The sequence below is a fragment of the Mercenaria mercenaria genome, chromosome 2 (genome assembly GCF_021730395.1).
Source record: "Mercenaria mercenaria strain notata chromosome 2, MADL_Memer_1, whole genome shotgun sequence".
Classification (NCBI taxonomy): domain Eukaryota; kingdom Metazoa; phylum Mollusca; class Bivalvia; order Venerida; family Veneridae; genus Mercenaria; species Mercenaria mercenaria.
In genome coordinates, this window is record NC_069362.1 from 84161213 (window position 1) to 84185425 (window position 24213).

General features: G+C 36.0%; 1 protein-coding gene across 4 annotated transcripts in view; it reads left to right on the forward strand.

The window, feature by feature from the left end:
* LOC123564453 (protein phosphatase 3 catalytic subunit alpha-like) overlaps window positions 1-24213 on the forward strand; it is a 98022-nt gene that overhangs the window by 8085 nt on the left and 65724 nt on the right. For all 4 annotated transcript variants that reach the window (XM_045358060.2, XM_045358058.2, XM_045358059.2 and 1 more), the window contains exons 2-8: window positions 6965-7165; window positions 14679-14803; window positions 15159-15270; window positions 17736-17881; window positions 20633-20772; window positions 21954-22031; window positions 22945-23039. In XM_045358060.2, the coding sequence (XP_045213995.1) occupies window positions 6965-7165; window positions 14679-14803; window positions 15159-15270; window positions 17736-17881; window positions 20633-20772; window positions 21954-22031; window positions 22945-23039 (897 nt within the window). The remainder of the gene's footprint in view (window positions 1-6964; window positions 7166-14678; window positions 14804-15158; window positions 15271-17735; window positions 17882-20632; window positions 20773-21953; window positions 22032-22944; window positions 23040-24213) is intronic.

Consider the following 24213-nt stretch of genomic DNA (forward strand, 5'->3'; position numbering starts at 1 on the left):
TAAAACTGAGTTACGTTAACGCGAGTTACCATACAATGAAGACAGTTATTCAGTGTTATGTGTGATCGTTACTTTGTTTAAATTTCAATGTTTTTCCGAGAAAATACTTGCAAGGATAAAATTACCGAGGCATACACCGTGTACCTAACTAGTCTAAAAGCCAACGCACGTGACTTCGGTACCGTATACACAGCAGATAATTTGTGATGTTCCCTCATTCTTTGACGGAATTTTATAAAATACAATGCGTCAAAGCGAATTACAGTACACATATTCTCTGCTATACAGCCTCAGTTTTTAGCTCACCTGTCACAAAGTGACAAGGTGAGCTTTTGTGATCGCGCAGCGTCCGTCGTCCGTCCGTCAGTGCGTCCATGCGTAAACTTTTGCTTGTGACCACTCTAGAGGTCACATTTTTCATGGGATCTTTATGAAAGTTGTTCAGAATGTTCATCTTGATGATATCTAGGTCAAGTTCGAAACTGGGTCACATGCCGTCAAAAACTAGGTCAGTAGGTCTAAAAATAGAAAAACCTTGTGACCTCTCTAGAGGCCATATATTTAACAAGATCTTCATGAAAATTGGACAGAACGTTTATCTTGATGATATCTAGGTCAAGTTCGAAACTGGGTCACGTGCCGTCAAAAACTAGGTCAGTAGGTCAAATAATAGAAAAACTTTGTGACCTCTCTAAAGGCCATATTTTTCATGGGATCTGTATGAAAGTTGGTCTGAGTGTTCATCTTGATGATATCTAGGTCAAGTTGGAAACTGGGTCACGTGGGGTCAAAAACTAGGTCAGTAGGTCTAAAAATAGAAAAAACCTTGTGACCTCTCTAGAGGCCATATATTTTATGAGATCTTCATGAAAATTGGTCAGAATGTTCATCTTGATGATATCTAGGTCAATTTCGAAAGTGGGTCACGTGCCGTCAAAAACTAGGTCAGTAGGTCAAATAATAGAAAAACGTTGTGACCTCTCTAGAGGCCATATTTTTCATGGGATCTGTATGAAAGTTGGTCTGAGTGTTCATCTTGATGATATCTAGGTCAAATTGGAAACTGGGTCACGTGGGGTCAAAAACTAGGTCAGTAGATCTAAAAATAGAAAAAACCTTGTGACCTATCTAGAGGCCATATATTTCATGAGATCTTCATGAAAATTGGTCAGAATGTTCATCTTGATGATATCTAGGTCAGTTTCGAAAGTGGGTCACGTGCCGTCAAAAACTAGGTCAGTAGGTCAAATAATAGAAAAACCTTGTGACCTCTCTAGAGGCCATATTTTTCATGGGATCTGTATGAAAGTTGGTCTGAATGTTCATCTTGATGATATCTAGGTCAAATTCGAAAGTGGGTCACGTGCCTTCAAAAACTAGGTCAGTAGGTCAAATAATAGAAAAACCTTGTGACCTCTCTAAAGGCCATATTTTTCATGGGATCTGTATGAAAATTGGTCTAAATGTTCATCTTGATGATATCTAGGTCACTTTCGAAACTGGGTCAACTGCGGTCAAAAACTAGGTCAGTAGGTCTAAAAATAGAAAAACCTTGTGACCTCTCTAGAGGCCATACTTGTGAATGGATCTTCATGAAAATTGGTCAGAATGTTCACCTTGATGATATCTAGGTCAAGTTCGAAACTGGGTCACGTGCCTTAAAAAACTAGGTCAGTAGGTCAAATAATAAAAAAAACCTTGTGACCTCTCTAGAGGCCATACTTTTCATGGGATCTGTATGAAAGTTGGTCTGAATGTTCATCTTGATGATAGCTAGGTCAAGTTTGAAACTGGGTCAACTGCGGTAAAAAACTAGGTCAGTAGGTCTAAAATTATTAAAATCTTTTGACCTCTCTAGAGGCCATATTTTTCAATGGATCTTCATGAAAATTGATCTGAATGTTCATCTTGATGATATCTAGGTCAGTTTCGTAACCGGGTCACGTGCGGTCAAAACTAGGCCAGTAGGTATAAAAATAGAAAAACCTTGTGACCTCTCTAGAGGCCATATTTTTCATGAGATCTTCATGAAAATTAGTGAGAATGTTCACCTTGATGATATCTAGTTAAAGTTCAAAACAGGGTCACGTACCTTCGAAAACTAGGTCAATAGGTCAAATAATAGAAAAACCTTGTTACCTCTCTAGAGACCATATTTTTCAATGGATCTTCATGAAAATTGGTCAGAATTTTTATCTTGATAATACCTAGGTCAAGTTCAAAACTAGGTCACTATGTCAAATAAGAGAAAAAACGACGTCATACTCAAAACTGGGTCATGTGGGAAGAGGTGAGCGATTCAGGACCATCATGGTCCTCTTGTTTAAGAAAACTCTACCACGGACCAAATATGTATGTTATGTGAGCGCTGAGATCGAATTTCCCGCATGTGTAGTACCAAAAGTTCACACGGGTTGGCCACGGATATTTCATTTCACTGGCGTTGTACTTCAGTAAGCAACTACATTTTTTAAGTTATATGTTCTCCAGTTATGTAAACAAAATTTCATTTTGAAACGTTTTTTAAAAGACCGATTTGATAAACAGCGGCACTCCGGTTTTCTTTATCATTCGTGTTTATTTTTTTTTTTATTAATTTTTTTTTTATTTTGTACTGTCGGGTTGCAAAGACGATTTTCTGCACTTGTTTCAACTGCAGCCCCAACAAATGTATCATGTAATTTTTACAAATCAAGTAATTATAAAAATTATTTATATTGGTTTCCCGTGTGATGTCTCATTAAATGCAGTGACCATTTGTTTCTTTTTACCCGAGATCAAACATAGTCTTTTGAAATAAACCATCCGTCGGATTCTAAATAAAAGAAGTGGATCCCCGTCGAAAAGATTTGGATCCAGTCAGAAATATTTGGAAACCAGTCAAAAATGTTTAATACATTGCAGTCGAGGCTGTCTGCAAACATTAAAGGATGTGCCGCGCGAGCACTGATTGCGTCACATGCTAATTACGGACCTATTATCAAGGTGACAATCAGACCGTTTGACACATTTACTGATTATCTGCAGGTGCGACCAACAATTTCCTGCTTGGCAGGTGATTGTGTATTGAGATTTCAGACCGAAATTTATACTTTTCTCCATTTTTATGATTTTTTTCGTTTTTTCTCTTCACAAATCGGTCTGAAAAGTCAAAAATCGGTCCAAAACCGACAAACCGGCAAATTGAAGCCCTGATGATAAAATGTGATATTTAAACATAGCCTATCATGTGACTAATGAAAATTGTTAAATTATCATGTAGTTGACAATAATGATTGATATCCTGTAATTACAAACACTAAGGTAAGTAATAAGTATCAGTTTCTTGAAGTGTTCCAGATAATCAGAAGGTGATTGTGATTGAAATCGATGTAGTTTTAGGATACATGATGATGTATGTTGGCATATGATAGGCTATATTTTAGATTTTCAGCAAAAGATTCTTCAATATTATCCCATATTATTCATAAATTTATTTTGGTTTTGAGATTATTTTGATTATGTGATTCCCTGCAGTGGGAAGTCTGCTGTCTATCTTCCTGTCTAACCCTTTTGACAAGGACATAGACATTTTCGTGCGAAAAAGCTGGTAAGCGTATGCAGCAAAGGGATCCGGCATATGAGTGGACTGAGTTATTAATGTAAATGACATATTTTTATGTCCTAGAGCCATAATTATCAAAAAACCCATACTAATATGACAACTCCCTAGACAAGGGTTTTTATCTCTCATAGGCTATGTTTACAACTACTTTCTTTATATGGCGAGGAAGAAATACTGTCATCTATTTTCCCACTCAAACTTTGCCTTCAGTTAGCTAAATTTGTCAATATTATTTATTTATTTTTTAAAATTGCATCAACACATCACATATCTTTATCTGTTTTTAGCTCACCTGAGCAATGAACAGGTGAGTTATTGTGATCGCTCAATGTCCGGCGGCTGTCTGTCTGTTTGTCAACATTTAGTTTGTGTATGCGATAGAGGCTGTATTTTTCAATTGATCTGCATGGAATTTGGTCAGAATGATTGCCTTGATGAAATATAGGCCAAATTCGAATATGGGTCTTCTGGGGGTCAAAAACTAGGTCATTAGGTCAAATCAAAGAAAAACTTTGTGTATGTAATAGGGACTGCATTTTACACCAGATCTTCATGAAGTTTGATCAGAATGTTGTCTGGATGAAATCTAGGTCAAGTTAAAATATGGGTCATCTGGAGTCAAAAACTGTGCCACCTGGTCAAATCAAAGAAAAATTTTGTGTACGCATTAGGGGCTGCATTTTACACTGGATATTCATAAAATTTTGTCAGAACGGTTGCCTTGATGAAATCTAGGTCAAGTTCGAATATTGGTAACCTGGGGTCAAAAACTAGGTCAGGGCTTTTTCAGCCTGTCTCACGGGGTCGATATTCGCCCCCATTCACAATGCCAAATAGTGACCATTTTTCCTAATTTCAAGAAAAAACTCCAAGTTGAACTGAAATACCTTTTGCTTATAAAAAAAGAAACAAATAAATAAACGAGAAACCTTATAATCAAGAGACTTCAAATTACGTGAATTTTTTGTTTACTGTTGATCGGTGATCTGTGAAAACTACATTTGGTGAATTTATGTATATGTAACCGGTGTTAAAACACGGACAACGGTCTTTATACCTTACCGCAAGTTGAAGATGCATCGCGGCGCCATTCCTGATTACTTATATTTTGGTCAGTAAGTTCGATACTGGGTCATGTTGGGTCAAAAACTAGGTCACCACTCAAATCAAAAGAAAAGTTGTTAACACTGTAGAGGCCACATTTATGACCCTATCTTCATGAAACTTGGTCAGAATGTTTATCTTGATGATTCCAAGGCCAAGTTAAACAGGTGAGTCATATAGGGTCATCATGACCCTCTAGTTAAAAAAAATGAATTTGCAAAAAATGGCCTACTATACCACCGGGAGGAATAACACCAAACTTCAAAAATACTTTCTATGCCCCCCTTCAAAGAAGGAGGGGTATGTTGTTTTGCAGATGTCGGTCTGTCTGTCTGTCGGTCGGAATGAAGACCAATCTGTTTCCAGATGATAACTCAAGAATGCTTGGACCTAGGATCATGAAAGTTGATAGGGAGGTTGGTAATCACAAGCAGATGACCCCTATTGATTTTGAGATCAGTGTGTCAAAGGTCAAGGTCCACAGTGACCCGGAACATTTAATCGGTTTCCGGATGATAACTCAAGAACGCTTGGGTCTAGGATCAGGAAAGTTGATAGGGAGGTTGATCATCACCAGCAGATGACCCCTATTGATTGTGAGATCAGTATGTCAGAGGTCAAGGTCACAGTGAACTGGAACAGTTAAATAGTTTCTGGATGATATCTCAAGAATGCTTTGGTTTAGGATCATGAAAGTTAATAGGGAGGTTGGTCATGACCAGCAGATGACCCCTATTGATTCTGAGGTTAAGCTGTTTCTGGATGATAACTCAAGAATGCTTGGGCCTAGGATCATGAAAGTTGATAGGGAGGTTGGTCATCACATGACCCCTATTGATTGTGAGATCAGTAGGTCAAAGGTCAAGGTCACAGTGACCAGGAACAATAAAATGGTTTCTGGACGATAACTCTAGAACGCTTGGGCCTAGGATCAGGAAAATTGATCAGGAGGTTGGTCATGACCTGTAATGATTTTTAAGTCAGAAGGACAAAGGTCAAGGTTACAGTGACCCGGAACAGTTGAGCCGTTTCCAGACGATTACTTGAGAACGCTTGGGCCTAGGATCACAGAACTTGATAGGGAGATTGGTCATGACCAGTAGATGACCCCTATAGATTTTTAGGTCAGTAGACCAAAGGTCAAGGTCACATTGACCCGGAACAGTTAAACCCTTTCCGGACGATACCTTGAGAATGCTTGGGCCTAGGATCATAAAACTTAATAGGAAGGTTGATCATGACCAGCGGATGACCCCTCTTGATTTTGAGGTCAATAGGTCAAAGGTCAAGGTCACATTGAACCAGAACAGTAGAATCTTTGTTTACAGGGAGCAAATAATTTCTGTTCCTTGTGCAATTACTGAATGCATCAAGGGGGGCATTTCATGTTCTACGAGCTCTTGTTTGCTTTGGAATTACCTCCTTTTACTGGAGGTAAATTTATAGGGGAGAAAAGCCCTAAGAGTTTGTCTTAATGAAATCTAGATCAAATTCAGAACAGGGTCATCAAGAGTTGGTAAGAAAGTCATATCTAGATGAAAATACCCAAGAGGATACATTTTCTTCCTGATACACAGTTACAATGAAACCAGGTCAGAATGCTGCCACCAGAGCTAAAGATAGAACCGCTTGATGGATCTCCTTCAAACTTGTTATGTAGTATCATTGTAAGGTGCGTTCAAATGGGGATGTTTGGCCCCTTGAATGAACTGCATGATAAATCTTTATAAAACTTAAATCTTTAGCATCATTAAGAGGTCCTCTCCCAAATGTTTTTAAACGGGGATGCTTTGTCCCTTTTAGGGGCAACTAGAGGTAGAAATACTTTCAAGAATTTTTTATGAACAGCTTGATGGATCTTTAACAAGTTTGATACATAGCATCATTTTTTCGTGTGAACCGCGTTGAGATCTTCATCAAGCTTGGTCTGTAGCATCATTAGAAGTTCCTCTGTCATGTTTTTACAAATGGGGTTTATTTTACTAAGAGGGGAAAGACCAGGTCTGTGATTTCCAGAAAATTTGAGAAAACCATTTTGGGAAAAACTGCATAATTAGAAAGAATTGAGTTTATTTTACCAGTTTTCAATGTATATTGAGAATGGTCACACACCGGGTGACCCTTTAAAATTGGGACTGTACATGGCATCTTTGTCAACAGTATGATGTAGCTCTCAATGTCAAGGTCAGAAACCTAGGGGCTTCATGGCTACTCTTTATGTTTAATTCAAACTTTACTTATCTGTACATGTTTCAGGTGTGCCATTTCCTCCTAGTCACAGACTTACTATGAATGAAGTGTTTGATGCCAAAGGTAAACCTCGTCCTGATGTTCTTAAACAACATTTTATTCTCGAAGGCAAAGTCACAGAAGATGTTGCTCTGCGTGTCATTAATGAAGGTGCTGCCCTGCTACGGCAAGAAAAAACCATGATTGATATTGAAGCGCCAGTCACAGGTAAGTTTAACTAACTTAGTGTCTGTCTTTTTTATTGAAATGAGATGTTTAACTTTTGGGGTTTTTGCATAACCGAGGGGGCCTCCGTGGTCGAGTGGTTAAGGTCGCTGACTTCAAATCACTTGCTCCTCATCGATGTGGGTTCGAGCCTCACTCGGGGCGTTGAATTCTTCATGTGAGGAAGCCATCCAGCTGGCTTATGGAAGGTCGGTGGTTCTACCCAGGTGCCCGCTCGTGATGAAATAATGCACGGAGGGGCACCTGGGGTCTTCCTCCACCATTAAAGTTGGAAAGTCGCCATATGACCTCATGTGTCGGTGTGACGTTAAATCCAACAAAATAAATAAATTTTGCATAACCGAAAAAATTGTTTAAAAAAACTGTGTTAAACCTAAAACAACATACTACTTACTCTAGAGTTCACAGTTTGGGACCCTGTCATTAGAATGTTAGTTTTATAAAATCTTGGGCGAATTCAGTACTCCAGATCATCTAGTGTGAAAAACTAGGTTAGATCGTAGAAAAGCCTTGTTAACACTCGAAAGGTCAAATTTTGTTACAAGGTCTTTATTAGGCTTTTTTTGTCTGTAATGGATCATTTAAGGGCTCTTACCAATTTGACCGAATACCAAGCTTTTTTTCCAAATAACAGGCACATATCCCATCCCCTTTTAATTTTAAATAAGAGAAAAATAGCCATCTATGAAACAAGGTCAAGACAAATGGTTTGTCTTTATGAAATCTTTGTAAGTTTCAAACTGGTTTCATCTAGGGTAAAACAAAACAGCTGGGTTAAGACCAAGGTCACAGTAACTTAAATTAGATTTTTAGCTCGACTATTCATAGAATAGTAGAGCTATTGGACTCGCCCATGCGTCGGCGTCCGCGTCCGCGTCCCGATTTGGTTAAGTTTTTGTATGTAAGCTGGTATCTCAGCAACCACTTGTGGGAATGGATTGAAACTTCACACACTTATTCACTGTGATAAACTGACTTACATTGCACAGGTTCCATAACTCTGTTTTGCTTTTTTACAAAATTATGCCCCTTTTTTGACTTAGAAATTTTTGGTTAAGGTTTTGTATGTAAGCTGGTATCTCAGTAACCAATTGTGGGAATGGATTGAAACTTCACACACTTATTCACTGTGATAAACTGACTTACATTGCACAGGTTCCATAACTCTATTTTGCTTTTTTACAAAATTATGCCCCTTTTTTGACTTAGAATTTTTTGGTTAAGGTTTTGTATGTAAGCTGGTATCTCAGTACTCACTAATTGGAATGGATTGAAACTTCACACACTTGTTAACTGTCATGATCTGACATGCACAAAGCAGGTCCCATAACTTTATTTTTCTGTTTTACAAAATTATGTCCCTTTTTCAAAATAGAAATTTTTGGTTAAGTTTTTGTATGTAAGCTGGTATCTCAGTATCCACTAATGGGAAAAGATTGAAACTTCACAACTTGTTCACTGTCATGATATGACATGCAGTGCAAAGGGTCAATAACTCAACTTTGCATTTTACAAAATTATGCCCCTTTTTAAACTTAGGAGTTTTGGGTTAAATTCTTATATGTAAGCTGGTATCTCAGTACCCACTAATGGGAATGGATTGAAACTTCACACACTTGTCCACTGTCATGAGCTGATAAGCACTATGCAGGTTCCATAACCCTATTTTGCTTTTTTTTAAATTATGCCCCTTTTTCGACTTTCGTATTCATTCAATCAACAAGGCTGTTGAATAGTCGAGCGTTGCTGTCCTCCGACAGCTCTTGTTTTCAGTGTGATCATCAGAAAGATGGTTTCCGTTTATAACTTTAGGTTAGAACATGATGTATAGCAAGCTTATATGAAAAACTGGCTATGGATTATATTATGGGTCACTGTTACAGAAATATAGAAAATGGTATATGCTCAGTATCTATACTTGCGGTATAACTATTGTCACTAAACTTCATTGTGTACGTAGCTTTTATCAAAGACGGAAGTTTGGAACATATTGGGGGGAGGGGGGGTCACTCCAGTCAAAATTACTGTTACTACAAGAAGAGAAAAAGGTTTCCGCTGAATAACTGTATTGAACTAATAACGAGTCAGGAATGTCATCTGGCAGTGAAACAACCTTGTTTATTGTATCTGTACTTCTGAGTAGGTTGATAGGATGCAATCAAATATGTATAACAAAACATGACCTTTTTTAAACAGAACATGTTTGAAAAGCTTGTTTTCATGGAATTTCCACAATTCTTGTTTAGTTTTAGAACAGTAGAGAAGAACACACGGGGGTTTTCCCTCAAGTATTTTGATAGAGGGTCATCATCTAGGTCAAGTTTGAAACTGGGTCATAATTGATTAAAAACTATCACAAGGTCAAATCTTAAAACTAGACTAAAGGTCACATTGTTTTCAGATTCACCTGATATGTCTTTATAAATAGGTATAAATGTATGTGAAAAGCTTGGTAACCAGGAAGAAACTGTTTCCTAATGTGTGAAATGTGGTCAGATTAGGCAAAAAGGGCCCTGTTATCAATCTGTTCATGATTCAGCTGGGTTTCAGAAGAAAAGCACAAAGTCATAATTATGTTTATCATTAATTGCCTTTCACCTATATATTCTGTTTCCTTTGAATGTGTGTTGAAAGTTGCCTGTATTATCTTGGATGATTTTCAAATAATGTCAGATTTTGTATGAGCCTGTCTGTCTACAGGTAATGAGAATTGGTGTGGATAGTGGGATAGTGGCTACTGTTAATATAACATAGTGAAAATTATGAAATTATATTTCATAATCATATCAAGTCTGTAATCAAATTTATGTACAGGTCTTACTCTTCTCCCCATGTGTTAATAAGTAAGTATTGTTTAAGTACATTGATGTATAATAATATTAGTTTCAGTAAGAAATCAAAAGAGCTGCAGACGGACCCCCTAGCTTGTATAGTGACGCCAAATTAATAATCGAAGACTGGTCAATGTGGGAAACTGATAGGGAGTAAATGAGAACTATATCAGCGATTTTTTTTTCCCTTCTTTATAAAGTACCCCTGAAAGGACCTTTTCCCAATTGAAAAATGCAATCTTTTTTCCCAATTATCATCCAAAAATTCCCCAGATGACCAAATTAAGTTTGCATTTTGATGATTGCAGAAGGAAATCTTAGTTACATTGACATTCACTATGATTTAACCATTTAAACAGTTTGTTTGATGCTATTTGTAAACATGGAATTAAAGGAAGAAGCATTCTAAATGATGTTATTAATTAACTATAATCTGAGTAAAAACCCAACTATTTTTCCCAATTTATCCGGTACCGGACCTTTTCCCAAAAGGGGAAAAAAATCACTGTATATGTGTGTGATTGACAGGTGTGAGGTAGGAAAAGTGAACAATGAATGATAGTTATTATATGCCCAAAGGGATGTTTTATGTTTTGAAGTCGGTTTGTCTGTTTGTCCATCCATCCGTTAGCAATTTCGTGTCTGCTCTTTAACTAGAACCCCTTGAAGAATTAAATTATCAAGTTCAGAACAGAATATCCATTTTTATATGCCCTAAAGGACGTGTTATGTTATGATGCCGGTGTCTGTCTGTCTGTCCGTTCGTCTTGCCGTTAGCAACATCATGTCCGCTCAGTAAGTCTTGAAGCCCTTGAAGGATTTCAAAGAAACTTGACACAAATATTCACCACATCGATATGAAGTGCAGAGTGCATGTTTTGGATGGCTCACATCAAGGTCAAGGTCACACTTAGGTGTCAAAAGTCACGAGTTTGTTTTGTTTCCGCTTTGTAACTCTTGAACTGCTTAAAAGATTTTAAAGAAACTTGGCACAAATGTTCACCATATCAAGATAACATGCAGAGCGCATGTTTCAGATGGCTCGCTTTGAGGTCAGGGTCACACTTAAGGGTCAAAGGTCATACCTTCGGGCATATATTGCTCCTCACCTCATTGCGATGCTCTTGTTAATTAATGTAAATTTTAGGAAGTTAGGGTAGGAAATGAATGTTGATTTTAAGAGGGGAATAAGGGGTGTGTCTTGATATGAGAGTAAGGGAGCTGAAAGAAACAATAGTGGTAGTAGTAGGAAATTAGGTAACCCGTATAGTTTTTTGGGTCAATTTATAAGTCAAAGACTAAGGCCTGAACCTTGAAAAGGATTTCTGCAAATTGTAATGTTGGAACCATTTGGCTGAATATTCAAACTTGGTAGCATGATTAGGCTTATGATGTTGAAGACCCCTTTTGTTCTGTTGATCAATAAGTCAAAGGTTAAGGTCACAGGCCAAATAGTTTCCGAATCACTTGACGCAGAGTAATAAAACCCTATTGTTTATGGGGGTCAATAAGTCAAAGGTCAAGGTCTAAGGGGCCTTAATCTTGGATACCGCTGGTTTCCGCTCAATAGCTTAAAACCACTTTATCAAGAACCTTAAAAGCTTGACAACTTGACTGGGCTCATGGAGTAGATGACCCCTATTTGTTCAGTAGATTCAAGGTCAAGGACACTAGGACCTGAACATTGAAAACCATTTTTACATCGTTAAATTTTGGATGGGTCATGTGGGTTCAAAAACTAGGTCACTAGGTCAAATCAAAGAAAATGCTTGTTTACACTCGAAAGGCACTTCTATGCCACCGGCATCTACTGATGCTGGAGGCATATACAGTGTTCACGAAAGACTCTGAATATTCACAGGACAGTCGGTCTGGTAAACATGATTTTTTTACAGGACTGGATAATATTTTACCAGACCGAATTCTTTTTAATAAATTTGATATCTGATCTTTAAAACTGGTATTTATACATAGTCTATATAGACAGCATTACACAAATTAGGATCTACATCCTTTTAGTTTATTTCCACATATTAATTGAAACAGATTTCAGACATTAAGTTTTCAGGCTGTAAAAAGTCTCCCTGTACTTGGATTCAGTGTTGTTATATTTTCTGGTCCTTTTGGACCATGGAGTCCATTCTACATATGTGTAATAGATTTAGAGTCCCGCTTAAGCCGTGGCTAGGGGGTGTGAGAGATGTTGCACATATCATTACCTTTCGCGAACAGACTCAAAACGAGTCTGCTGTTACTCTTCTTGGTTGCATTCTTTGCTTCCAAAGGATCTTTTTACAGATTTTATTCATATTCATTTGCTATATCATCGCTGTCTTTTCCCCCACAAGTCTATTGTTTGCACCGAGTCACGTTGATGTTGACATATAAAGAGAAATATGACCTCGGAATTTCTGGAAATTCCCGTCTGGTTCCCGCGTACATAAATCGAGTACCATCCAGGATTAGTAAGCATCCAATGATAACGCGCGTTCTTAGAATTGTCGTGACGTCATGAGTGGTTTCCACTGTTTCTGTTTTAAGTACCAATGAAATAAGCGCTTACTAAAATATAGTTTGACATCAATTTCTCAGGATTCCATGTTACAATTTAATGATGAAAGTCAAACTTTGCGAAATCGTGGAGGACTTTCTTCTTATTTTATCATATTGACCTGCAATTTTTATCGGACACTCGGTCTTGTGAACTTGATATATCACGCCGGACGGGATCAAAATTTACCGGAAATGTCCGACGGTCCAACGGCTTTCGCGACCTCTGCATATAGTGATTGTCCTGTCTGTCCGTCCGTTTGTTCTTCCGTCTGTCAGTACGAGGTTAATCAAATGGGACCGTTTCATCTAGCATCAATACCTCTTACTAGAATTACTTGATAGTAATGCAGATGTAACCTGTGATCATTCCTCATCTTCAGACATCACCTGACCTCAGTTTGACCTTGACCTTGACCTCGTTTTAGACTTAGGTTGCTTTGTATGGGCCATCTCTTGGTAAACCAAATGGGACCGTTTCATGTAGCATCAATACCCCTTACTAGAATGACTTGATGTTAATGCAGATGTAACCTGTGACCATTCCTCATCTTCAGACATCACCTGACCGCAGTTTGACCTTGACCTTATTTTGGACTTAAAGGTGGTCAATCACATTTAAACAACATTTAATGACATTTTTTACTTTTTGTATATTCTGGTAGAGAATTATTTAAGGAACAAAAAGACCGATTACATAGAGTTAGATTCCTATTTGAAATGTATATTTTATTATTTTTATAAAATTTTGTAATTACTCCCCTTTAATATGAAAGTATATAAAAAGCTGGGTATTTCTTTTTATTTCGATACAGTGTCTAGTTTTACATTTGCATTTGATAGACATATCAACTATTGAACAATCTGAACCAAAATTCAAGTTTAAAAGCTGTGTGTAGCTTCTGAATTCATTTATTTCCAATCATCTTGGTTTGCGCAACCAAGATAGCAAGAGGAAATAATAATTTTTCAACTTGCGTTTTCTATGAATTCCATCTAAATACATAATTTTTAATGCAAATATTTACAAATATATTACAATATGTCTAATATTTATACATTTCCTAGGCAAATGATGTTTACAATTATACTTATGATAAATTATCTATCTTGTTGGGCAACCAGGATAGGAAACATGAAATTTTAAAATACCTCCAGTGAAAATCTAATTTGTATAGTGTTAAGTGAACTAAATGATGTAAATGATCAATGCTAAAGTTTCGAACAATCCGTTACATGGCCAAATCTATTATCCACCTTTAAGTTGCTTTATATGGGCCATCTCTTGGTTAACCAAATGGGACTGTTTCGTCTAGCATCAATACCCCTTACTAGAATGACTGATACTAATGCAGATGTAACCTGTGACCATTCCTCATCTTCAAACATCACCTGACCTCAGTTTGACCTTGACCTTGACCTCGACCTCGTTTTGGACTTAGGTGCAAAATCTATCGACAAAGATGCCACCGGGGGCATCAAGCGTTTATTGAACGCAGCTCCTTGTTTGGTCCAATCTTAATGAAAATTGGTCCAAATATTTGTCCATGAAATCTTGGACGGGTTAAGAATTGGATCAGGTTGGGCCAAAAACTGGTCTCTAGGCGGAATTGAAGAAAAAATCTTGTTAACACTCCAGAGGCCACATTTTTGCTCCAGTCTTCATGAAACTTGGTCAGAATGTTTATCTCCTTGAACACTTGGGTAAGTTTGAAACTGGGTCATGTGGTTTCAAAAACTAGGTCACTAGGTCAAGCATGTTTACACTGTTGTGGTGTGTTACTCAGGTGAGCAACCTAGGGCCATCTTGGCCCTCTTGTTTGAAATAGAATGGAAAGTTTAACATCAGGAAATAACATCATTTCCAGAGAAGACCTAACATGATGAATTTTGACTTGCCCAATGGGCAATTGTCTACAACTTTCTGCTTAACCTGAATCAACTTTTACCAGCCCTGGGGAATCGGACAGTTGTTAACGTTGAGCCCTGGAAGCAGTTTGGTAACCCTCATAGAACTTGACATTAACAAACATACAGTGAGAAGTAGTTGACTTTGGAAATGTTGTAGGAAAGTTGAATCACATTTGCTATAATAGTACTATTTTATATTACAGTATGTGGAGATATCCATGGCCAGTTTTATGATCTGATGAAGCTTTTTGAGGTGGGAGGGCCCCCAGCAACCACACGCTACCTCTTCCTTGGTGATTATGTTGACAGAGGCTACTTCAGTATAGAGGTAATTATCTTTTATTCTCATATCTGATGTTTTGTTGTCTAATAATTAAATACATTATACAAATAGTTTTAAGTGTCAAAAGGATAACGAACTTAAGATAAAATGTGTAAATTAATTGTTGTATCTTGTAATGCATGTTACAGGAAATAGAAATTGTTACTAAAGTGTTGTATTTTTCTGTATTTAACCATTGAAAGTTTGTTAAGAATAATTTTACACAATGTTTTGTTTAGATTGGTATGAATTAATTAATACTTTATCAGCTATACATGATGTAGTAGCCATGTAGACATCATTTCTCCCTACTTTTTTTTTTACATGATTTATGTTAAGATGATTTTCTTTTTATTTTCAGTGTGTTTTATACCTGTGGGCTTTGAAAATCCTGTATCCCAACACATTCTTTCTATTGAGGGGTAATCATGAATGTCGGCACTTAACAGAATACTTCACATTCAAACAAGAATGTAAGTTGCTTTATTTCTGTGCTTATAGTTTCTTAAGTTAGATATGATATAAAACGTCATGTGGTAAAATAAAAAAAACAACAGCAACAAAAAAACCACCCCATAGCATCATCCCAGAACAACCACACCCCAATTTCACTAGATTGATGAATATCTCTGTTTCTGAATAGAATAAATAATTTGCGTAAAAAGATTTTATGTGATATTTGTTTACACCATTTTAAGTTGTTGTTGTTAACATTTAGTTTGATAGTGTTTGTACATTAACAAGACCCATTCTCGTTAAAAATTGGCCCACAATTAGGTAGTAAGTATACAACGCAGATGTTTTTACTAAAAGGAAATGTATTTATACTCGTCTGTCCAGGAGTCCTGCCCCAAGACAGCATAGTACGACTACTGTATTTTAAAATGAAAAAAATTGTATAGTTGGTAAAAATCACAAAATCCATCTTAATTGAAAAAACATAATCATACTTTTGTTAATCGCGCAAAACCATTACTCAGTATTATTTTTATGGAAGGAAATAAGTAACTTAGACTATAAAATATTGTATTGTTCTTTATATTAAATGATTGGTAAATTTAATACAGAAGAAAGTTTTTGAGGGAAAATGGAGGATAGAAATGCTTTTAAGCTCACTGAAGCATAACTTGGACAAAATACTGTTTATGATCTTGTTAGTGGCTCATTGTTACAGAGACAAAATTTCGAAATGACTTATTGGCAATGTTTTCCCCAGAACACATTATCATTGTACCTATAATATATTAAAGTGTATATGGCTCATGGACTCATACTGTATCTTAGATACGTTACTTCCACCTGTGTTGGGAATGGGGTCGAATATCGACCCCGTTGAACAGCTGGAAAAAGCTCTGGTCAGCAGCAGGTCACATTGCCTGATCAGGCTTTTTAGCCCAAACAAAGCTTGCTTAAATTTATGAGTACTGTGAAATAGTGACCAGATTCAGGGTGATTCTTGCAAGTCCTGAAACAAGTACATTTTGACTAAAAAAGTACAATTTTGAAAAAAAAAAATCTTTAAAAATTATCTTGGCTCATAGATTTGTTGGAAAATTACCTTTTTGCATGTAAACATATAACAACTAGGACAGACTTCATTTACCAGAGTCAGTTTATTCAAGAAAAAAAGCCCTGCCCCTGATTGCATAAATCAGGAACTTCTGCCGTTCATATATCATATGTTTAAAGCACCAATTCAGCTGTAAGCGGCATGTACCCATTTTAGCCGGTTAATCAATATAGGGCCATCATAACCCTCTTATTAATTGTGAAGATACTATCCTGCTGAAATGATTTATTGAGCATGCATATTATTGATGTAAACAGTATATGAAAATCAAGTAATGAGAATCACAGCTGAGGGAGGGAGTGGGTGAATGAGACAAGTCTTCATAAATATTGTCAGACTAAAGGAAATTACACAGCTTCTTCAATTGTTTGTTGAAGTCGTGATGCACTGTTCAAGACAAATATTGATTTGCTGTCTTTCTACCATTTGACAAGGATTTTAGTTTACTAGCAGGAACGGATTTATTTGATGAAACTGAATTCCAACTAGCGTTAGACTTGCAGGGGTGACAGTCATCTCAGTCGTTTCCTTATTCAGTCCTTTTAGAGTGAATGGTTACAATGAAACTAGTTTTATGGGAAATTATTAGTAAGTTTTGATTTGTTCCATACATTTATCCTCCCCATGATCTTGTTCATCAATATCTGTAAGATAACAAGTAGGTAGATTGCAGGCATGTTCTGTGGGAAATACAGGTGTCAGTTACTCATGTTGTAGACCAGATTGACAGCTGAAAATAAAATATGTACATCACAGGTGATGAGATGCTAAGTAATTAGCATTATGGAATTTGTGTTCCTGCTTCAAGATTATAACTTGCTTACAGCTAAACCATGTGAAATTGTGAACCATTGGACTTGAAATTCACAGTGATGCTGTTTTACAAGCAAGAATTTTAGATAGATTAGTATTGGTATGTGATAATGATAGAATTGAAGCTTTGTTTTGTAACTGAAAGAGAGAGAGAGAGAGCGAGAAAGAGAGGGTTGTTATACTAGGACTCTATTGAGTCTCGGTACTTTCAATCCCAAAGTGCCTGTTTCATTTCCCTGCCTTTTTTCTGCAGGTTTATTAGTCAAGTAAAGCTTACTATGCTTCAGCATTCATTAAGAGTATCTCGGGCTTTCATACATGAGCTTAGTACCAGGCCAGATTGTAACATTGGTGTTTCTATTTGTAACTTTAACATAATGTTAGGAGGCATGAAAAATTAAAGGTTGGGATAAATATTTTGTAAATTCTTGTCATCATGGCTTTTATTTCTCAGACAAGCTGTCTTGGATCATGTTTTTGAAGCATTCCGTTTACATTTCATATCAGTTTTGGATACTATTGATGAGTTTTAAATAGCTTGTATTAAAATTTCAGGCAAAATTAAGTATTCAGAGCGGGTGTATGATGCATGCATGGATGCATTCGACTGTCTGCCACTTTCAGCTTTAATGAATCAACAATTCCTTTGTGTCCATGGTGGGCTTTCTCCAGAAATTCATAATTTAGATGATATCAGAAAGGTAATGTATGCAAAATGTTTTTTTTCCTCTTGGAATTCATTCAGAGTTCCATCTGTTAAATATACTCTTAAAAATTAACTGCACTTATATTTGCTTTTACATTTGTGTAATACGTCTGCAGTATACAAATTTTGATAGATTAAAGTGTGTGTGATCTCTAGGGTGTATATTATAATAACTCAAAATACACATTTTCTGTTTATGGCAGTACAGCAGTGTTTGTTTACCCCTAAGAGTTTAGTCCCTTGACTTAGTCTTTGATATGCAAATAAGTGCCTAAAAGTTTTTGTTGCACATACCTCAAAAAGGTTTTGTGTTCAGATGATTCCAGTTTAGAGGTGTTTCACAATTGTGTTCTTTTTTATCAGATCTAGCAAAAGTCACTATCGTAACAAATTTTGTGTCATTCTATGCATTTCAAAATGTGCTTTATATTATATACAAAGATGGGATAGAAATAAGAAATCTTTAAGACTCCAGCAACAATGGTAAAAATAAAATATACTGTAAAATCATTTAATTTCGTGGGCATGAAATTTCGTGGTCTTGGTCAAAACGGCAATTTCGTGGGGATATGAATTTGTGGATTTCAACTTTTGAACGTAAAATGAATGGGAATTTTACTTGTTTGTTGGGATTAAATTTCATGGATTGACTCAACCACGAAATCCACGAAAATTAGTCCCACATGAATATTATTAATTTCACAGTAAGTAGTAATGAAGGAAAAGTAATTAGAATGCCTTTGACATTTAAACTAGTTTACAGAAGGTCTTTGCTATATAATAAAATTCTATATTATTCACAGGGCTAGGATTTTTCCAGATTGGTCTTGATTTCAGAATTTTGACCTCTATATAACTATTGAAGGAGATTTCAGGCTTGAGAATGTAGATTTTCAGGCTTTGGTTTTTTGACTGAATGGAGTATTAGAAACATGCATACATGCTGCTTTAGTTCCTATTTGTTGCACTAACAAATATAAGTCTTATTTCTAGGGGCTGAAGTAATATTTATTCAAGAATGCTCTCTTGAAAATGCAGATATACTTTACCAATTATCTATTTACACATTTTCTAGTAGCACAGAATTTCTTGGCATTTGACACTGTTTGTTTTTGAAATTGGCTCATGTAAGCCTGCTGTGCCAAAAATAGATTTTCCCAATTTCCATTACAGTGAGGGGGAGGTTTGATGATTATCCTTTCTACAATATAGTCTGTGAGCTTCTAGGAAATGAATTTCTGATTTTACTTCTATTGGGAGATAACTGTTCAATTGATTTTTTGGTGGCTGGTTTGTCTAAGAATTTATGTTATAATTCCCCTGCTGTATAAACAAGCTGTAAGAAAGATAGTAATTTGGTAATGAATATTTGATAAAATGCTCTGCTATGTGGAAAATACTGGTGTCTTTTCGTAGAAGATAGTTGGGTTTGCCCCAGAATTAAGTCGATGGGACTTCCATTTTTTATGTCTGGACTGTAACTTTGTTGCTCGTGGATTGATTGGCACAAATAATCAGCATGAAAAGACAATATGTCATGTGCAAGAACCATAAATCTGACCCTCTTACTTTCTTAATCATCTCCCTTTATTGAATGTCCATATGAATTTTTAGTCTGGTCTGTAACTTTATCATTCATGGATGGATTTCAAAATACCTTGGCACCACTGATTAGCATGACATGATATATGCTGTATGCAAGAAACATAAATCTGCCTTCCTCACTTTTTAAGTTATCTCCTTATATTGAATTTATTTGTCCAGGGCATAACTTTAAAACTGAAGTAGGAAATTGATGCAAACTACATACAAAGATAGAGGACATTTAGAGGAAGTGCAGTATACAAGAACCATAACTCTACCTTACTTACATCAGTTATATATATATAAATGCAGTTGTAATTGTAGATTTGCACTGATGTAGGTACTTTTCATCTTGGGTTTACAATATTTTTTGCAAGCAGTACACCAGTATTTAATAAGTTTTATGTGTTTAAAGTAATACATTACAAGATTTAACCAAAAAGTTAGCAATAAAATCTTGGACAAGTTAAAAACTATGTCATCTAGGGTCACTAGGTCAGTTAATAGTAAAACCGTTCTAACAGTCTATAGAGGCCACATTTTTTACTTGATCTTTGTTAAACTTTGTCAGAGTGTTTGTCTCAGTGAAATCTAGATAAAGTTCAAAACTACATTACCTGAGGTCAAAAACTTCAATTAAATGTTCCTTCAGTGACCCTGTGCCAAGTATGTTCAGATTTTTCCACCAGAGGAAATGTCACTTTTTCATGTATGTTCATTTTTCCTATATGCTTATAGTGGAAACTTAAAAAATTTTCTTGTCAGAAAACCCTGGCCCAGTTAAAAATTATTTCACAGATATACTAATTTGTTTGGGCAATCTGTGAAACTTTGGTTGGTGATCTAAGGCCATCATGGCTTTGTGTTGAAAAGAAGTCTCTTTTGTTAGGCTTATGTCTGTATCTTTCCCATATTAAATTGTTGTTCATTGAAAGCTTATTACTTGTGCATAGTGGTAATGCATTTTGGCAGTTTTTGATATATATTGTTGCAGCGACAAGGTATGTGCAGAATCTATTGCCAGTAATTGTATGAAGGAAGAACAAACAAAAAATACATCTGATGTATCTACTGTTAGCTAAGTACTTGCTATATTGTAGTATGGTAGGTAAAAGCACAGTAACTCATTCATTATTCATGCTTTAGGCTTGTTCTATTTCAGTTGGATAGATTTAAAGAACCTCCAGCATTTGGTCCAATGTGTGATTTACTCTGGTCAGACCCTTTAGAAGATTTTGGCAATGAAAAAACAACAGAACATTTTACACATAATAGTGTTCGAGGTTGCTCATACTTTTATAGGTAAGTTAACCTTTAGCAAACTGGCGGCAAGTGATTCTGCAGGCTCAGCCAGTAAATTTTCAGTGAATGCCCCTTTGAAGAATAAATGGTACTGCCCAAATTGAATGATAGACCAGTCCATTTTAGAAATTTAGCAAGGTAAGGGTTAATGGCCAGTTTTACCTTCTGTTATATGTGTCACTCCCCTATTGTGTAATAGTCTTGAAGTGCATGTACATAAATCAAGATAAATGATAGAAACATGTCTTCATGTTTTCACAGTAATGTTAGCATTGACAATTGTTATTATTCTATAATTTGGAACATTCTAGATCTCGCTTACAAGAAGCCCTACTGTGATTTTCAATTATGCATGTGCATTTGTGTTGTTTACACTGCAAATACTGCCTTTCTATCAAGCAGTTACGGTTAAAAAAATATCTGAAAGAGCGGCATTGAAATGCAGCAGTATTATTATTACAGACCTCACATTGATTGGGAAATGATTTTTCTGCATAACAATAAAATAGTTCCCTCTGTTGGTTTTTTTTTGTTAGCTCACCTGACACAAAGTGACAGGTGAGCTATTGTGACCGCTTGATGTCTGTCGTGCATAGACCGTCGTGCGTCAACAATTTCTAAAAAAATCTTCTTGAAAACCACTGGGCAGAATTACACCAAACTTCACAGGAATGATCCTTGGGTGGCCCCCTTTCAAAATTGTTCAAAGAATTGAATTCCATGCAGAACTTTTAAAAATCTTCTTGTCCAAAACCACAGGGCCTAGGGCTTTGATATCTGGTGGTCCTCTACCAAAATTGTTCAAATTATCCCCCTAGGGTCAAATATGGCCCCGCCCCAGGGGTCACATGGTTTATATAGACTTATATAGGGAAAACTTTTAAAATCCTGATGACCCCAAGTAATATGATGTCACTTGACTGTGAACTTGACCTACTGACCTACTTTCTTGTTTTTAAGATACAGCCTTGAAATTTTTATGACATACACAGCTTTGCACACAAATCATAAAACTGAATTTCATTGACCATGAATGTGACCTACTGACTTTTACAATATTTTATCATCAGTTTGACATTTGAAACATGTAGCTCATATTACTCAGGTGAGCAATCCAGGGTCATCATGACCCTCTTGTTGAGAAACTGCTTTGACTATTTGCATTTTTTTTTCTGTTTCAGCTATGCAGCTTGTTGTGATTTCTTACAACAGAATAATTTATTATCAATTATACGAGCACATGAAGCACAAGATGCAGGGTATGTTATTTTGGTGTACTGAAATTTGATTTTATGCTTTACTTTTTCACTTACAAGAAATAAAGTTTGAGAAAATTGAAGGAATTAATATTTAATTTAGAAAATAAAACTGTCAGTGTTCAGGTACAATTTGTATGTGCTTTCAATCTCATTATCCACATAAAATATTTAGAATCCAGACTGTAACAAAGGACATGTTGAATATAGTTTTTAGATGTCAGTTTTGCAGTTATCAGCAAGTCTCTTTGTTGGGCTGTTTTCAGTGGCATTTATGAAATGGAAGGAATGAGAAGCCCATTTTTAGCTCGACTATTCGAGGAATAGTCTAGCTATTCTACTCACCCTGGCGCCAGCGTCACACCTTAGTTCAAGTTTTGAATGCAAGTACATATGGCTGACAACTTTGAAACTTATTTTATCTTTTTCTAGGTCAAATACAAACCCTACTTGGTAAAGTCCCATAACTCTGGCATGTATTTTGGCCAAATTATGCCCCCTTTTGGACTTAGAAAACCCTGGTTAAAGTTTGTGTGCATGTTACTATCACCAAAACAAATTCAGATATTGAATTGAAACTTCACATTTGTCTTAAGGTTATTAAACTAGGTGATAGCATCAAGTCCCATAACACTGACATGCATTTTGGCCAAATTATGTCCCCTTTTGAAGTTATTAACTTCTGGTTAAAGTTTAGCATGCAAGTTACTATGTCCAAAACTAATGCAGATACTGGATTGAAACTCTATAGATTATAGATATTTTAACATCTAAGGTAATATTCCTGCTTCTGGGACAACAATTCGAATAGTAGAGCATTAGCTGTCTTACGGACAGCTCTTGTTTATATTTTTTGTAGTTGAAAGAATGAGTGATCTGTTGTCACATGATGTTGACAATTTGTTTTGTATTACAGTTACAGAATGTACAGAAAAAGTCAGACCACGGGATTTCCTTCATTGATAACTATCTTTTCTGCACCAAATTATTTAGATGTTTATAATAATAAAGGTAAGACGTGAGAAATGTATGTTTACAAAGTGAAATTTCTGTTGCCAAATTTTCATTGAAAGTAAGAGCCAAGTTAACACATCAACAGTTTCTAGAAATATCAGTACAGTTGGTGAATAATTGTAACACAAGACTGAATGTATGTACCAAAACAAGCTTGATTAGAATGTGGGAAGAATTGGTAAAGTTGACATGGATGAGAGGTTTAAAGTCCCGTGTCTTACATTTCACAGCCTTTGCTTTCAGTAAACTTGTGATCTTGTTATTCACCTCATCTCTGGTTGTACTGGATTTGTTCTTTCATGTTAAAGCCTGAAAAACAACTTTTGACTGCCAATTGGTAATATTTATCTTCCAAAAACAAACATTGTCAGTTTGGTTTGGCTTAGCCTTTTTAGCTCATCTGATTTTTTAAAAAAAAAATGATGAGTTATTGTCATCACTTGAGCGGTTGTCGGCGTCAGCGTTGCCTGGTTAAGTTTTATGTTTAGGTCAGCTTTTCTCCTAAACTATCAAAGCTATTGCTTTGAAACTTGGAATACTTGTTCACCATCATAAGCTGACCCTGTATAGCAAGAAACATAACTCTATCTTGCTTTTTGCAAGATTTATGGCCCCTTTTGTACTTAGAAAATATCAGATTTCTTGGTTAAGTTTTATGTTTAGGTCAACTTTTCTCCTAAACTATCAAAGCTATTGCTTTGAAACTTGGAATACTTGCTCACCATCATAAGCAGACCGACCCTGTACATCAAGAAACAAAACTCCATCTTGCTTTTTGCAGGAATTATTGCCCCTTTTAGACTTAGAAAATCAGTTTTCTTGTTAAGTTTATGTTTGGGTCAGCTTTTATCCTAAACTATCAAAGCTATTGCTTAAAACTTGCAACACTTTTCACCATCATAGGTGACCTGTACAGCAAGAAACATAACTCCTCCTGCTTTTTGCAAGATTATGGCCCTTTTGACTTAGAAATATCAGATTTCTTGTTAAGTTTTTTATTTAGGTAAACTTTTTCTCTAAACTATCAAAGCTATTGCTTGAAACTTGCAACACTTGTTCACCATCATAAGCTGACCCTGTACAGCAAGCAACATAACTCATCCTGCTTTTTGCAATAATTATTGCCCCTTTTGGACTTAGAAAAATCATTTTCTTGTTGAATATTATTTTA